The sequence below is a fragment of the Hylobates moloch genome, unplaced genomic scaffold (assembly GCF_009828535.3).
Source record: "Hylobates moloch isolate HMO894 unplaced genomic scaffold, HMol_V3 SCAFFOLD_10, whole genome shotgun sequence".
NCBI lineage: Eukaryota > Metazoa > Chordata > Mammalia > Primates > Hylobatidae > Hylobates > Hylobates moloch.
In genome coordinates, this window is record NW_026652285.1 from 16,371,024 (window position 1) to 16,387,274 (window position 16,251).

Here is a 16,251-nt window from a genome sequence, read left to right on the forward strand (position 1 = left end):
CGCCATTCTCCTGCCTCAGCCTCTCCGAGTAGCTGGGACTACAGGCGCCCGCCACCACGCCCGGCTAATTTTTTGTATTTTTGGTAGAGACGGGGTTTCACCGTGGTCTCGATCTCCTGACCTCGTGATCCGCCCGCCTCGGCCTCCCAAAGTGCTGGGATTACAAGCGTGAGCCACCGCGCCCGGCCCAGGGAGTTTTAAGTCCAGCTTTTCTCTGACCCTTCCAGTTCTGTCCTCATTTGCCTTTCATGTAGTTTAGAGAGAGTAATTGCACAAAGCCTAACAATCTGGCATTTAGAAAAATAGGAAGAAATCATTATTCATTCTCTCTTTTTTCCCTTGGGGTACATGTCAGTAGTCTGATTTTATACAGATGACTTTCAGAGAATAAATTGTATTGCTGACAATTTTAGTAACTGAGAAAGTGTCTGATTATGGACTCAAGTTGATTCTTTGGAGTAAAATATGAGGCATATTTTCAGAATAATATCAAGGATGAGATTGTGTAACTACACAAACTGAAAATGGAATTTAGATGTTGAACATGGTGGATAACTTTTTGCTGAATAATTCCCTGGTGCCCAGTTATGCCCAGGAACCCTGTTGTATAATTTCTCTAATAATATTAGTTTTTTAGCTGTCTTCATTATTTTTGTATTTAATTTCAGCCTATGGAATAAACAAGTTTTAAGTAAGAAAAAACAGTGCTGGGAATTGGATTTAGCCTGAATAGTAGAGCACATATTCTCCCTTGGTTTCCTTGCAGGGTACGGTATATCTTGAATGTCACTCGAGAAATAGATAACTTCTTCCCAGGAGTCTTTGAGTATCATAACATTCGGGTATATGATGAAGAGGCAACGGATCTCCTGGCTTACTGGAATGACACTTACAAATTCATCTCTAAAGCAAAGTGAGTATTAGTCCTGCACAATGTTGTGGCCTCTGTTCCTCTTGCCCCACGCATGGCTGGGTCCTGAGGGCTATAAACAACTTACTGATGGTACTCAGGAAAAAGGAACTAAGGAAAGGAGGAGACTGAAATCTTTTTAATCCTAGGCAGAAGGCTAGTGACTCACTTTAAGTAAAGTAAACCCCTAGGAGAAAGTAACCTCACGTTGGCTATTTCCATTGAGCACAGAATTAAAGAAAATAGACTTAGACTGCAGCAAAAGATACAGAAATGAGAGAAGGAAGAAATTCTGAATGAAATTAAGTTGCCAGTGGGGAGATTTAAGTTTTTTTTAATTATTATTATACTTTAGGTTTTAGGGTACATGTGCACAATGTGCAGGTTTGTTACATATGTATCCATGTGCCATGTTGTTTTGCTGCACCCATTAACTCTGTCATTTAGCATTAGGTATATCTCCTAATGCTGTCCCTCCCCCCTCCCCCCACCCCACAACGGGGGAGATTTAAGTTATATCGTAGAAATTACTTCAGATAGATAGAATACTGGTCCTCCCCACTGAAGATAAGGAGACAAACTTTGGAAATCTTTTCCTACTCTCTTACTTTATTTTTATGATACTCTAAATGATGAAATTTTTCTGTGGCCCTTCTGTTGATGTCTTCCTTAAATTAATTGGCTCTTCTAGTGAAAGTATTTTGTATTAACTTAGTGTTTGGTATTAATGTCAACACTGCTTTTTTTTTTTTAAGTCCTTGGGGATTTCCTTGCCAATCCTATTGATTCCTTTACTAGAGAGAACCATAAACGAGCTTGTTTACCACATCTCCCTTCAGGTAGGACTATGTTCAAACCATCCCTGGCAGATGAGAGGTGCTTTTGTATTTAAACTCCTTCAAAAATAATTTCACACTTCTCTTAAGGACCTTCATGGTCAGGAAGTTCTTCCTCTTAGTTTCCCTAAATCCTCATACTCTAGCTTTGGGCCTATTCCTTTATTCTCAGCAAGTACCTGAAAGAGTGTTTTATATTTTTGAATTCTGTTAATAAATTATTCCCAGTAATAATACCATTCATGGCATGCTTACTGTTCTCTCATGTAGTATTTTCTAAGATCCAGAGGGGCAGATCTTGTCAACATTCAGAGAGGTCAAATAAGTGGTGAAGATAGGACTTGAACAAAGATCTTGCTGAGGCGGGAGGATCACTGGAGCCCAGGAGTTCAAGATTAGCCTGAGCAAGACTCCTATCTCTACAAAAAAAAATTTTTTTTAATTAGCCGGGCACAGTGGTGCATGTCTGTGATACCAGCTTCTTGGAAGGCTGAGGGAGGTGGGAGGATGGCTTGAGCCCATGAGGTTGAGGCTGCAGTGAGCTGTGGTCGCACCACACACTTGAGCCTGGGTTTAGGGGGAAAAAAAAAAACTTGTCTCATTTCAGAATCCTAGGGTACTGGAATAGTCTAGTTCTATAAGGAAAAGGTTAGGCCCCAGTCCCAGTGAAAAGAAAGGCTAATTTTACTTAGGATTACGGAGAGATGTACGGGGCACCCAGGCACAACTGAGGGCACTCACTCTCAGGCTTTTGCAAGCATAAATCAGCACCTAAGAGTGTGTGTCTCTTTAAATGCTCCTATGTCTCATCCTAATCAGGACCCTGATTTTTTTTTTTTTTTTTTGAGCCAGAGTCTTGCTCTGTTACCCAGGCTAGAGTGCAGTGGTGCCATCTCGGCTCACTGCAACCACCGCCTCCCAGGTTTAAGCAATTCTCCTGCCTCGACCTCCCGAGTAGCTGGGATTACAGGCACACACCACCATTCCTGGCTAATTTTTTTGTATGTTTAGTAGAGACAGGGTTTCACCATCTTGTCTAGGTTGGTCTTGAACTCCTGACCTCATGATCCACCTGCCTCAGCCTCCCAAAGTGCTGGGATTACAGGCATGAGCCGCCGCGCCCAGTCTGCCCAACTAATTTTTGTATTTTTAGTAGAGACGGGATTTCACCATGTTGGCCAGGCTGGTCTCGAACCCCCAACCTCAAGTGATCCACCTGCCTCAGCCTCCCAAAGTCCTGGGATTACAGGTGTGAACCACCACACCCAGCCCCATATTGCATTTTAATGGTATGTTTCTCCCACTGAATCCTACCTTTTAGGATGAAAGCTGTATGTTACTTACCTTTGCATCCCAGCACTTTGCACATTGCCTTACACATATTGTAAATGCCTGGTAAATGTTTGCTGAATGGATTAAAGAAGCATAATATTAACATTGAATATTGTTTAAGAATACACTAGAGCTGCCTCCCCTACTCTACCCTACCCACACATTTGATTATAAATGTATACGAGTGTACCAAAGTGGAGAGATTGCATAGCAAGAAAATGGAAGGGCAGGACAGGATACTTGGAAAAATCTAGAACCCAACTTTTAAAATATCCCCACTATTGTATTTTCCTCTATTCTTTACCTCAATCCCCCAAACAAGGAAACATGGATCTAAATGCCTTGTGCACTGCAAAATGGGGGTGAGTCGCTCAGCCTCCACTGTGATTGCCTATGCAATGAAGGAATATGGCTGGAATCTGGACCGAGCCTATGACTATGTGAAAGAAAGACGAACAGTGACCAAGCCCAACCCCAGCTTTATGAGACAACTGGAAGAGTATCAGGGGATCTTGCTGGCAAGGTGAGTCAAGTGACTTTCTCCGATTCTCCCTCCTTTTAAGTTCCCTAAAGCAAGATGAAGTGTCCTTCTCTGTAGCTACTTCTCAAGCTGATTTGGATGTGATGTTTTCTCAAAAAAGACTTATTTCTCTATCAATCCAGTTTTCAAAACATAAGTGTAAGCATTTAAGATTTTCATGGGCTGGCCGGGCACAGCGGCTCACGCCTGTAATCCCAGCACTTTGGGAGGCTGAGGCAAGCGGATCATTTGAGGTCAGGAGTTCGAGACCAGCCTGGCCAACATGGTGAAACCCCGTCTCTACTTAAAATACAAAAATTAGCTGGGCGTGATGGTGGGCCCCTGTAATCCCAGCTACTTGGGAGGCTGAGGCAGGACAATCGCTTGAACCTGGGAGGCAGAGGTTGCAGTGAGCTGAGATCGTACCATGCACTCCAGCCTGGGTAACAGAGCGAAACAACATCTCAAACAAACAAACACAAAAGATTTCCCTGGACACACTGCCAATGGGATAGCCCTGCCCCATAAGGAGCAGTACCAAAAAAATCTAAAAAAAAAAAAAAAGAGTAGTATGGAAGATTAAGCGTTTAATCTTTCAGACTGATATAATTAAGCTAAAGGATGAAAATACTAAATATTAATACCACTTTTCAACATCTTATAAGACTAGGTTCAGCTGCCTTGTAAAAAAAAAAAAAAAAATGGATACCAATGACTCCCAAGGTAATGCAAGGCTTAGCTGAAATTCTTGGAAATTTTTTGGCCCATTCATTCATTCATATTTTATTTGTATTTTTTATGTTTTTTGAGACAGGGTCTCACTCTGTCACCCAGGCTGGAGTGCAGTGGCGCGATCTTGGCTCACTGCAAGCTCCGCCTCCCAGGTTCATGCCATTCTCCTGCCTCAGCCTCCTGAGTAGCTGGGACTACAGGTGCCCGCCACCATGCCCAGCTAATTTTTTGTATTTTTAGTAGAGATGGGGTTTCACCATGGTCTCGATCTCCTGACCTCGTGATCCACTCCCCTCGGCCTCCCAAAGTGCTGGGATTACAGGCGTGAGCCACCGTGCCCAGCCTGGCCGACTCTTAAAAAAAAATAAGTACCATCTGCTAATTTGGGTATTTCTTTACCTCAGTGCTTGGTTTCACTGAGCCTTCTCCAGTAATTTTGATCATGTGACAAATCAGCAGAATAGGGATGTGTATAACTCCGTTGAGGTATGAAAGCACTTCCTAGAAACAATTCTTTCTTATTTAAAAAATATTTTGGCCGGGCATGGTGGCTCACACCTATAATCCCAGCACTTTGGGAGGCTTGAGGCGGGCAGATCACAAGGTCAGGAGTTTGAGACCAGCCTGGCCAATATGGTGAAACCCCATCTCTATTAAAACTACAAAAATTAGCCAGGCATGGTGGCGGGCACCTGTAGTCCCAGCTACTTGGGAGGCTAAGGCAGGATAATCGCTTGAACCCGGGAGACAGAGGTTGCAGTGAGCTGAGATCGCACCACCGCACTCCAGCCTAGGCGACAGAGTGAGACCCTGTCTCAAAAAAAAAATTTAATCCAATTATATATGCTTTTCAAACATGCAGAAAATTGCAAAAGGAAAAAATAATTTATGAGCTCAATACACACAGACAGCAGTTGACATGACCTGTTTCTCAGTGTTTTACTCTATCACATATTTTGGTGGCTATTTTCGCCACAAAAACTGTTCTGTAGTCTAAGAAAACCAGCTTTCTTTCTGTAGGTAAGAACCAGCTGTTTTCAATAATAATTTGGTAATTAGTTATAAAATGAGTAATTAGTTGCACTACATTATTATCCCTTTGGTGGTTAAAGCCACCTTCAGCAGCTCTTGGGAACAAGCATCAGATATTAAGTGATTTAAGGATCAGTTTCCTGAGATGCTACATGCTGAAATTCTGTGGATTTCTAGATTCTGCTTTGTTTTTTCCATGTAGGTATATTCTAGGTGGTTTTGTTAGGATGAAGGCACAGCTGTCTAGAAGCAGTTGGGGCTGTTGCCAGTGTTTGACTCCAGTGAGTCTTATGATTTGGTCTTGACTCTTGAATCTGGACTGTGTTTCCCCTGAACAAAATGGTACATAGCCTTCCAGCCTATCCAGGCAGAGGGATCACCCTCCCGCCCCCAAAGTATTGTGAAAATGTGGCCACAGCATAGCATTATGGTTTCCACTAAAAACCCCTCCCATTTACTCAACATTTGGCATGATTTTATCTGAACCATTCTCTTAGGAGGCTGGGAGGATACTGAAGCGTCCTGTGTTTAAAATAATTTGTAGGTCTTTGGGGCCAGATTTTGATGGCATTTTTAGATTAGATCAGAAGGTAGGATGTAGCAGTTCTTTTTGGCACAAGAAAGAGGCATCTGAGCATTCAGCAAGAAATAAATATATATTCCCAGACACACATGACAGATGTTGGGCAGTGTCCTCACGTGACCCACTGAGAGGAAGGATACTATGTGTCCTGCCAATTTTAGTATTTATTCTGGAATCCCAGGCTTCTGCAAGCTGTTGGGTTGGGTTTTTTTAATGTGTGTGGTTTTCCTTAGTTGTTGAAGGAATTTCAGAAAAATCTTAGATGAGGATAAGAAGGGCAGTATAAACCCAAAATCACCTTTTCTTCCCTTTCCCTTCCTTTTTTTGCTCCATCTCAGCTTCCTAGGCTTGATTCATGGAGGGAGGGACAAGCCATGGGGAGAGAAAAGCACAGAATTTGAGTCAGTAGATCTGGTTTCCATTCCTGGTTCACCCTCTTGCTGCAACCCTGAGAAGTTACTTCACATTTCTCATCCTTACCTGACCCCATCTATAAAATGAAAATCAAGAGATCCATCTCACAGGGTTATTGTGAATAAAAATGTGTTTGAATGTTTATTATGTATTGTTGAGAGTTATTCAGATATGATTCTCATCTTCCTCCAAGGCTACCCAGAAGACACACGTATGTGCCATTTATTTCCTCTTCCATGACATCACTACTGCCTCCTGCCACCCACAGACATATTCCATTAAAAACTGAAATGGGAAGTGTTCCTAGAATTTCCTATATTGTGGTGTTTTCTGGATTTTAAGTACTATCTAGTGCTAGGGATGTCACTTAGGCTGCTTTTGGCTGCAAGTAATCAAATACCTCAATCAGGATCTCAGCAAGAAACAGCAGACTCAGATTAGGATTATTTGAGGAGGGTTATTTATTTATTTATTTATTTATCGAGGCAAAGTCTCACTCTGTCGCCAGGCTGGAGTACAGTAGCGTGATCTCAGCTCACTGCAACCTCTGCCTTCTGGATTCAAGGGATTCTCCTGCCTCAGCCTCCTGAGTAGCTGGGACTACAGGCGCGCGCCACCATGCCCAGCTAATTTTTGTATTTTTAGTAGAGACGAGGTTTCACCATGTTGGCCAGGATGGTCTTGATCTCTTGACCTCGTGATCTGCCTGCCTCGGCCTCCCAAAGTGCTGGAATTAGAGGCGTGATCCATCGCACCTGGCCGTTGAGGAGGGTTTTCTAAAGGGACTATTTACAAGTGTGGCATTGTAGTGGAATCAAGGGACTTGTATCAGCAGGGCTGTTTGGAAACAGCTCCTAGACCCAAAAAGAGAGGAAGCAGTTACTAGAACCTGGAAAGAGACTCTTGTTAGAGAAAGGCACTTTCAGAGACAAGCAATAACTTTCTGTCAGAGGGACACAGCTAGCCCGAGGTAGCCCCATGCTGAGGGAGCTAGGAGAGTAAATACCTTGCCCTCACTCTTTCTTCCAGTCTCCTTCCAGAGCTCCCCAATAGCCAAACCCTCTGGAAGTCAGAAAACTAGGGGGCCTGTTGTTGTGCTGCCTCCGCAGCAGCAAACAGGGTGGAGAAGCTGAAGAGTGGACCCTGCAGGGGCAAATAAAAGATAAAAGTTGTACCACTTATCATCTCCTTTAAAAAGAAACAAAAAAGTAGTCTCTGTAATGGCTCAGTGGTAATGTAATCATGGACTCTGGTGTTCTACAGCTTTCTGTTCCACCTTCCTTAGTTAACACTTGGTCCTTGAGGCTGTCTGACAATTGCCAGATGTCTGCCACATCTCTAGGCATCTGTAAATTGTACAGCATCTGGCTGAAGAAAAGGGGCATTTAAACTGGATAGGAAGACCTTCCCCAAAAGCCCCCCACCCATTGCCTAGGAGTGGGTCATATGGCCAAGAAAATAGAATTTCCAGGACTGGATAAAACATATTCACAGCCGGGTACGGTGACTCACGCCTACAATCCTAGCACTTTGGGAGGCTGAGGTGGGTGGATCACTTAAGGTCAGGAGTTCGAGACCAGCCCGGCCAACATGGCTAAACCCCGTCTCTAGTAAAAATACAAAAATTAGCCAGGCGTGGTGGTGGGTGCCTACAAATCTCAGCTACTCAGGAGGCTGAGGCAGGGGAATCATTGAACCCAAGGTGCAAAGGTTGCAGTGAGCTGAGATCATGCCACTTCACTCCAGCCTAAGCAAAAGAGCAAAACTCTTACCTTTAAAAAAAAAAAAAAAAAAAGGCTGGGTGCAATGGCTCAAGCCTGTAATCCCAGCACTTCGGGGGCCAAGGCAGGCAGATCACGAGGTCAGGAGATCAAGACCATCCTGGCCGACAAGGTGAAACCCCATCTCTACTAAAAATACAAAAATTAGCTGGGTGTGGTGGTGGGCGCCTGTAGTCCCAGCTAATCAGGAGGCTGAAGCAGAATGGCATGAAGCCGGCAGGTGGAGCTTGCAGTGAGCCGAGATCACGCCACTGCACTCCACCCTGGGCGACAGAGTGAGACTCCATCTCAAAAAAAAAAAAAAAAAAGCATATTCACATTTATCCTCTGGATCTAGGGAAGTGCCACATTTCCTGAACCCATGGGACAGTGAACACCCAAATCAAATCAGGCCTCTGACAGTAGTAAGAAAAATGGCTGTTGGATATATAGCTGTTAGGGTCTGCAATCTATGATGTGTTATCAGGACACCTTGGCACTTGTAGGCTAACTGCCAAGTGAATAGGCCCAGCAGACTCACCCGGCACCAAAGTACCACTCCAGATCTGCCTGCTTAGAAGAGCAAAGAAAAAAATCCCCAGACTCCTATGACTGTATGAAGCTCTATCAAGCCTTGCAATTTAGGTTAGCAGGAGAGGAAAATCCTTAGAAAAATCTCACTCATTGTTTGTAGAGAAAGTCCATTTCCTGTCCAAGTGTTTAGATCTTGCATTTTATATTTTATCCCAAGAGGCCTGTGGTGGTTTTCTCAAAGAGGCAGAGCCCTGATCCTAGCATTCGCTAGCTCTATGGTTATTCAGGGTGGTCCTGGGTATTTAATTTGAGGTGGCAGCTCTCTGTTTGAGGGCACTCACTTAGTGCTTTGGCCTTAGTAGAAGAGAAGTTTTCAAAGTGACACCAGGCTCCTGTACTGATTTGTGAATTGGTTAGTCTTCATCAGAGTATGAGGGTATGGGCCAAGCCCCTCTGAAATACAAGGGGCTTTTTGCACCTCCCAGTATATCATTAAGAGCCTGGAGAAGGCTAATGTTTAATATTTCCCTTTAGACCTAAAAAGAAGGGTATCATAAAGCTACTTAGTATTCATATCTGATGTTATTTTTTCTGTTTTTATAGATGGGGGATGGGAGCAAAACAAGAGAGGGGGGTGTGTGTCTGTGTGTGTGCCTGTGTTTTAAAACTCCATTAAACTGCCAGCAGCCCTGTTTGTTATTCTGCACTCTGATCATGCAGGTATCTGGCAGATTTATGTTCCATTAGACAGGTTTAGATTTCAAGTAGACCATTTGCAAGTTGGACCGTGTGTCTGTGGTATTAGGTTTCAGTGTATAGGGGACAAGGAAAAAAACTGGGTGGTGACCAGGGAGAGTCTGTGCCATGGTTCCTCAGAAATGTCAGTTTTGATTCTTTGAGTGCCCCTGTCACAAGGGCCAGAGGAGGCTGGGTTGTCTTTTACCCTGGCTTTGCTGGTGGAGACACTGAGGTCTAGTTAGCTGATGCACATTGGTCAGCTGGCAGTAGGCAACCTGAGAAGGAAAGAGATGAACTCCTGGTCAGGTGACAGCCAAGAGCAATGGAGATTTAAAAGGATTTTCTTACTAGCTTTCCAGTTAAATAATCTTAAAGCATCTTGGGCGATGCACATCACACAAAAAAAAATTCAGATAATGCTTTTTCTCTTCCTTTATACAGGCTGCCTAATACCCTAAAAAGTAACTGTAGACAGCCTGATTCTACTATAACTCCTGGCCCTCTTTTTTTTTTTTTTTTTTTTAAAGAGACAATGTCTATATTGCCCAGGCTAGTCTCACTCAACTCCTAGGCTCAAATGATTATCATGCTTTAGCCTCCTGAGTAGCTAGATTATAGGCGCAAGTACTCCGTTTTTAGTAGCCTTTTCCTTTATATAACTCTCAGAGTTGATGTTTCACCAAACATGTAACAATATGAAAGTGGAGGCAAGATAATGGGACGCCTTATGCATCTGTCATTTAAATTTCCTTCTTCTTGTGCTCACTTGGGCAGCACATACACTAAAATTGGAACTGTACAGAGAAGATTGGCATGGCCCCTACACAAGGCTGACAACTTAAAAATACTTAAAAATAAAAATAAAATTTCCTCTTGTTCATTAACTAGGTAAAAGGCCAATTCTTTCCCAGAATGACCTAATCACCTTATGTATGTCTGTGTCTTTATATGAATCCAAATTCAGGTCAGAGGCCACTCAAGGGGGAAAAGGATCTGAGACTCGGTTATATCATCCAGGATATAGACCAACTCTGAAGTTCCTTTTTTGGCAAGCTGTTTATTTGCTGCCTGCCTGGAAGTGGATGGGAGGTGGGGAGTCGGCCGAGTTTAAAATTTAACAGTTTAAAATAATAGATATGATCTAATGTATTACATCTATTCCTACCAGTGATGAAGTGTTAGAATAAACTGTCTCAGGACAAAGCTTCATTGGAAAACAGTTTAGTGTAACCGACTAAAACATGATGAGGCCAGGCGTGGTGGCTCATACCTGTAATGCCAACACTTTGGGAAGCCGAGGCGGGCAGATCACTTGAGGTCAGGAGTTTGAGACCAGCCTGGTCCAACATGGTGATACCCCGTGTCTACTAAAAATACAAAAATTAGCCAGGCATGGTGGTGCATGCCTATAATTCCAACTACTCTGGAGGCTGAGGCAGGAGAATTGCTTGAACCAACAGAAGGGAAATAAATTGTGGCATACGCATTACACTCTGTGGATTACCTTTGTACACAGTGATGAATCTTTAAAAAAAATCCATTGATGAAGAATACATACAGTGGGATACCATTTATATAAAGTTCAAGACATGCAAAACAAAGCAGTATTAAGAACAAAACGGCCGGGCGCGGTGGCTCACGTCTGTAATCCCAGCACTTTGGGAGGCCGAGGCGGGCGGATCACGAGGTCAGGAGATCAAGACCATCCTGGCTAAAACGGTGAAACTCCGTCTCTACTAAAAATACAAAAAATTAGCCAGGCGTAGTGGCGGGCGCCTGTAGACCCAGCTACTCGGGAGGCTGAGGCAGGAGAATGGCGTGAACCCGGGAGGTGGAGCTTGCAGTGAGCCGAGACTGGGCGACAGAGCGAGACTCCGTCTCAAAAAAAAAAAAAAAAAAATGTAGGGAATGATAAGCACAAAATTCACGATGGAGGTTACCTTGAGTAGGGAGGAGTGAGGAGGGGACCCCTGAGTGAGAAGCGACACGTGGAGTAGCAGTGTTTCACAGGCAATGGAGATGAATCAGCTGCTTGCCATTCTCCCTCCAGGTCCTATTGCAAAAATGAAAACAAGGCAGCAGCATCAGACCTATCTTTTGATTGTTTTTGTTTTTTTCTCTTTTACAAGTGTCAATTTAATTCCAGAGCCCCGGCCCAGTATTTTCTGATGATTATCTCCCCAAGGAAGAGAAGGAAATCCCTGCTAAGGTTACACAGCTGCGATGTCAGACTTCCTCTGAAACATGCACTGTTGCTGCCTATTAGCATAACTTCAGTCTCTCATTCTCTCCTGACTGATTAGTGATCTGCAGGCAGTTTAAAAAACATACTTTGGAGGGGCCAGGCGCGGTGACTCACGCCTATAATCCCAGCACTTTGGGAGGCTGAGGCGAGCGGATCACGAGGTCAGGAGATGGAGACCATCCTGGCTAACACGGTGAAACCCCGTCTCTATACAAAATAGCCAGGCGTGGTGGCGGGCGCCTGTAGTCCCAGCCACTCAGGAGGCTGAAGCAGGAGAATGGCGTGAACCCCAAAGGCGGAGCTTGCAGTGAGCCGAGATCACGCCGCTGCACTCCAGCCTGGGCGACAGAGCGAGACTCCATCTCAGGAAAAAAACAACATACTTTGGAGGATTCTTGGGATCATGAAACTTCTCATTTGCCTGTTCTGTTATTAGAAGAGTGAAAACAGCCACCCCCCCCCGAGGGGTCTTCCCAGTGATTTGCATCCCAGGCATTGTCCTACTATGGTGGGTGAGAGAAGCTGGTGCAGGTTTGAACATCCTCATGATAGGTGAGGGATAGAAATTGGAGAATACACTCATATTTATTTCAGGAAACAAGGATGTCTGCATATAAGAGAAGAAACTTTAAAAGGAAACCACTGGCCTCAGTTGGTCATAATGTACAATTTAGGCCCCACCTATCCAAACAGTCAGCTTGCCCCTCCCCACAGCCACTCACTTGAGATGTGTGATATGTTGTCTCCTCCTAGGGGTGGCTGGAGCTCATGCAGCTTGGAAAGGGTGAAAACCCCATCTTATACCCAGCTGATTGATTACAGCTTGTCTTCATAAAAAGATTGACCTGCTCCTTCCCAGGAAAGCACCCCTCTGCTGTGCAGGCATGAGTCAGAGAGAGCCCCACCCAAGCAGCAGACAGGCAGGGGGAGCTGAGAGCAGGCGCAGAGTTGAGAACAAACAGGGGGTCACATTAGTGCAGGCGCCTGAGCATGACTCGGCAGAGCCCAGGCGTGGCCCGGAGCCCAGGGCAAGTTGTTTTGGGCTGAGTTTCCCATTCCACCCTGCGGTTTGGTAACTCCTCATCAGCTTGTAAGTCATGGAGACCACACCCCCAAGGACCATACTTAGTGACCTGTTTCCTGGGCAGATGAACCTGACCAACAACAGGGGGGCCACCTTTCTCTTTTTGGCTGGGGTTTTGGGAACTGTTTAAGAGTGTGTGGTTTGAAATGAAATCACCTCCCTACCTCAGAACTCTTTCATAAAAGGGTGGTGGAGGGGAGTCTTCCTTTGGCCCACCTGCTTTTCCACGTGTCTCCTTAGCTTAATGATTTTTACCCAGAGATTCTTCTGAAAGGGCCTATCCTTTATGCTATTCCCTTCATTCTGTTACTAAGCTTTCGCTCCAAATTTACTAGCCCTTCCTTTGCTTTCTGATTCCAGAATGCTTACCATGCTCCTCACGCCCCCATGTCAGTCATTAATCCTACATCAGCTCTTCATCCCAGTTATGAGGACTTGGTAATAGGTTCCAACAGAGTATTCCCTTTGTATTACTTCTATGTTTTGATTTTAGTGGGGTTTTTGCTGATTATAATTGTTAAACATGCCCATTTTTTAAATTCAAAAATTATAAAAATATAGAGGCCAGGCTTGGTGGCTCACTCCAATAATCCCTGGGGCCAAGGCAGGAGGATCACTTGAACCCAGGAGTTCAAGACCAGCCTGGGCAACACAGTGAGACCCCCATCTCCACAAAAAAAAAAATAAAAAATCAGCCAGGCATGGTGGCAAACACCTGTAGTCCCAGCTACTACTGAGGAGGCTGAGGCAGGAGAATCACCTGAGCCCGGGAGGTTGAGGCTGCAGGGCTGCAGTGAGCTCTGATCGTTTCACTGCACTCCAGCCTGGGTGGCAGTGTGAGACCCTGTCTCTCTCTCTCTCTCTCTCTCTCTCTCTCTCTCTCTCTCTGTGTGTGTGTGTGTAAAATATAGAAAGTAAAAGCCTTCCCCGGAAGTATTTCTACCTTTCTTGAAAGAATCACTATTATCAGTTTGTGATGTTCCTCCAGATTTTTTCCTATATTATTCTGACATAGACACTAATTTCAAATGTGTTTGAGGTTATTTTTTACTGAATAGTATACCTTGTATATCATTCCACTAAAATACCTGACAAGTTTTTTTTCCTTTTTGTTTTAATTTTTTTTTCTTATCACAGAAGATTTCTGTAGACCTGACAGCTTTTAACAGCTTCACAGCATATAGTTGTATGGATTATAATGTAAATCCTTTTGTTGTTGTTGTTTGGTGTCTCATCTTTTAGTATCACAAATAGTGTCATGGTAAATATCTTTTTTTGTTTATTTGTTTGTTTATTTGCAATGGAGTCTCGCTGTGTCACCCAGGCTGGAGTGCATTGGTGCAATCTCAGCCCACTGCAACCTCTGCCTTCCGGGTTCAAGGAATTCTCCTGTCTCAGCCTCCGGAGTAGCTGGGATTACAGGTGCCCGCTACCACGCCCAGCTAATTTTTGTATTTTTAGTAGAGACGGGGTTTCACCATGTTGGCCAGGCTGGTCTCGAACTCCTGACCTCAAGCGATCCGCCCGCCTTAGCCTCCCAAAGTGTTGGGATTACAGGTGTGAGCCACGGCAGCCCGCCAGTAAATATCTTTATATATCTTTCTTTATTTTTATTTATTTATTTTTTTTGAGACAAGGTATCACTCAGTCACCCAGGCTGGGTGCAGTGGCGCAATCTCAGCTCACTGCATCCTCACCCTCCTGGGCTCAAGCAATCCTCCCACCTCAGCCCCCTGAGTAGCTAAGACTACAGTCATACGCCACCACACCTGGATAATTTTTTATATTTTTGTAGAGATGGAGTTTTACCATGTTGCCCAGGCTGGTCTCGAACTTCTGGGCTCAAGCGATCCACCCGCCTCGGCCTCCCATAAAGTGCTGAGATTACAGGCGTGAGCCACCTCACCTGGCCATATGGATATCTGTGTGCACTTGTAGTAGTATTCCTCCAAGAAAAATTTATTAAGGAAGAATTGTTGGTTAAAGGGTTAAATTTGGAGCGCTATTGCCAGATTTCAGTCTTTAAAATCTACAATTCAGCTGGGTGTGGTGGGGGGCCAATGTGGGCAGATCACTCGAGGTCAGAAGTTCAAGACCAGCCTGGTCAACATGGCAAAACCCCGTCTCTACCAAAAATACAAAAGTTAGCCAGGCGTGGTAGCATGTTCCTGTAATCCCAGCTACTCGGGAGGTTGAGGTGGGAGAATTGCTTGAACCTGGGAGGCAGAGGTTGCAGTGAGCTGAGATTATGCCGCTGCACTGCAGCCTAGGCAACAAAGTGAGACTCTGTCTGAAAAAAACAAAAAACAAGAATTCTGAATTCACACTCCTCCTACCAGAGGGCTTGTTTAGCCATACCATCATCAACACTGGCTGTTACCAACCATTTTAATTCCTGTCAGACTGATAGGTAAAAAAAAAAACTCACACTCATTTGTTGTTGTTTTGCTTTGTTTTTTGCTATTAAATTGAGTTTCTTTTCAAACGTTTATTGCCTAGTTCCATTGAGCAATAACAAAGCATTTTTACAAGTTAAGATTTATCTGGGAGTGTTCTCCTGGGAGGGTGTTGATTATCTTTACAAACCAGATTAAGATATTTCCTGTGTATGTCCTCCACAGCAAACAGCGGCATAACAAACTATGGAGATCTCATTCAGATAGTGACCTTTCAGACCACCACGAACCCATCTGCAAACCCGGGCTAGAACTCAACAAGAAAGAGATCACCACCTCAGCAGACCAGATTGCTGAGGTGAAGACCATGGAGAGTCACCAACCCATACCTCCTGTCTTTGTGGAACATATGGTCCCACAAGATGCAAATCAGAAAGGCCTGTGTACCAAAGAAAGAATGATCTGCTTGGAGTTTACTTCTAGGGAATTTCATGCCGGACAGATTGAGGATGAATTAAACTTAAATGACATCAATGGATGCTCAACAGGGTGTTGTCTGAATGAATCAAAATTTCCTCTTGACAACTGCCATGCATCCAAAGCCTTAATTCAGCCTGGACATGTCCCAGAAATGGCCAACAAGTTTCCAGACTTAACAGTGGAAGATTTGGAGACAGATGCACTGAAAGCAGACATGAATGTCCACCTACTGCCTATGGAAGAATTGACATCTCCACTGAAAGACCTCCCCATGTCCCCTGATCCTGAGTCACCAAGCCCCCAACCCAGTTGCCAGACTGAAATCTCAGATTTCAGTACAGATCGCATTGACTTTTTTAGTGCCCTAGAGAAGTTTGTGGAGCTCTCCCAAGAAACCCGGTCACGATCTTTTTCCCATTCAAGGATGGAGGAACTGGGTGGAGGAAGGAGTGAGAGCTGTCGACTGTCAGTGGTAGAAGTAGCCCCTTCCAAAGTGACAGCTGATGACCAGAGAAGCAGCTCTTTGAGTAATACTCCCCATGCATCAGAAGAATCTTCAATGGATGAGGAACAGTCAAAGGTAAAAACTGTCTTTATAGTTTTCCACCTAATGAAGTTCTCTTCAAAGGTAAAGTATTTAGGATTCTGTTATGTT

The 16,251-nt window shown here is 44.2% G+C and overlaps 1 protein-coding gene and 1 non-coding gene across 11 annotated transcripts in view; both read left to right on the forward strand.

Annotated features, from left to right (window-relative positions):
* Positions 1-16,251, forward strand: part of SSH2 (slingshot protein phosphatase 2) — a 313,558-nt gene that overhangs the window by 287,355 nt on the left and 9,952 nt on the right. For 9 of the 10 annotated variants that reach the window (XM_058444971.1, XM_032163109.2, XM_032163112.2 and 6 more), the window contains 3 exons: positions 767-913; positions 3,401-3,601; positions 15,342-16,176. In XM_058444971.1, coding sequence (XP_058300954.1) covers positions 767-913; positions 3,401-3,601; positions 15,342-16,176 — 1,183 coding nt within the window. Of the gene's footprint in view, positions 1-766; positions 914-3,400; positions 3,606-15,341; positions 16,177-16,251 lie in introns of those variants that run through there. The other variant, XM_058444977.1, reaches the window with a different exon arrangement.
* On the forward strand, positions 10,150-10,260 carry LOC116475975 (U6 spliceosomal RNA). Its single transcript, XR_004250064.1, has one exon. It is a non-coding gene; the product is annotated as a U6 spliceosomal RNA (small nuclear RNA).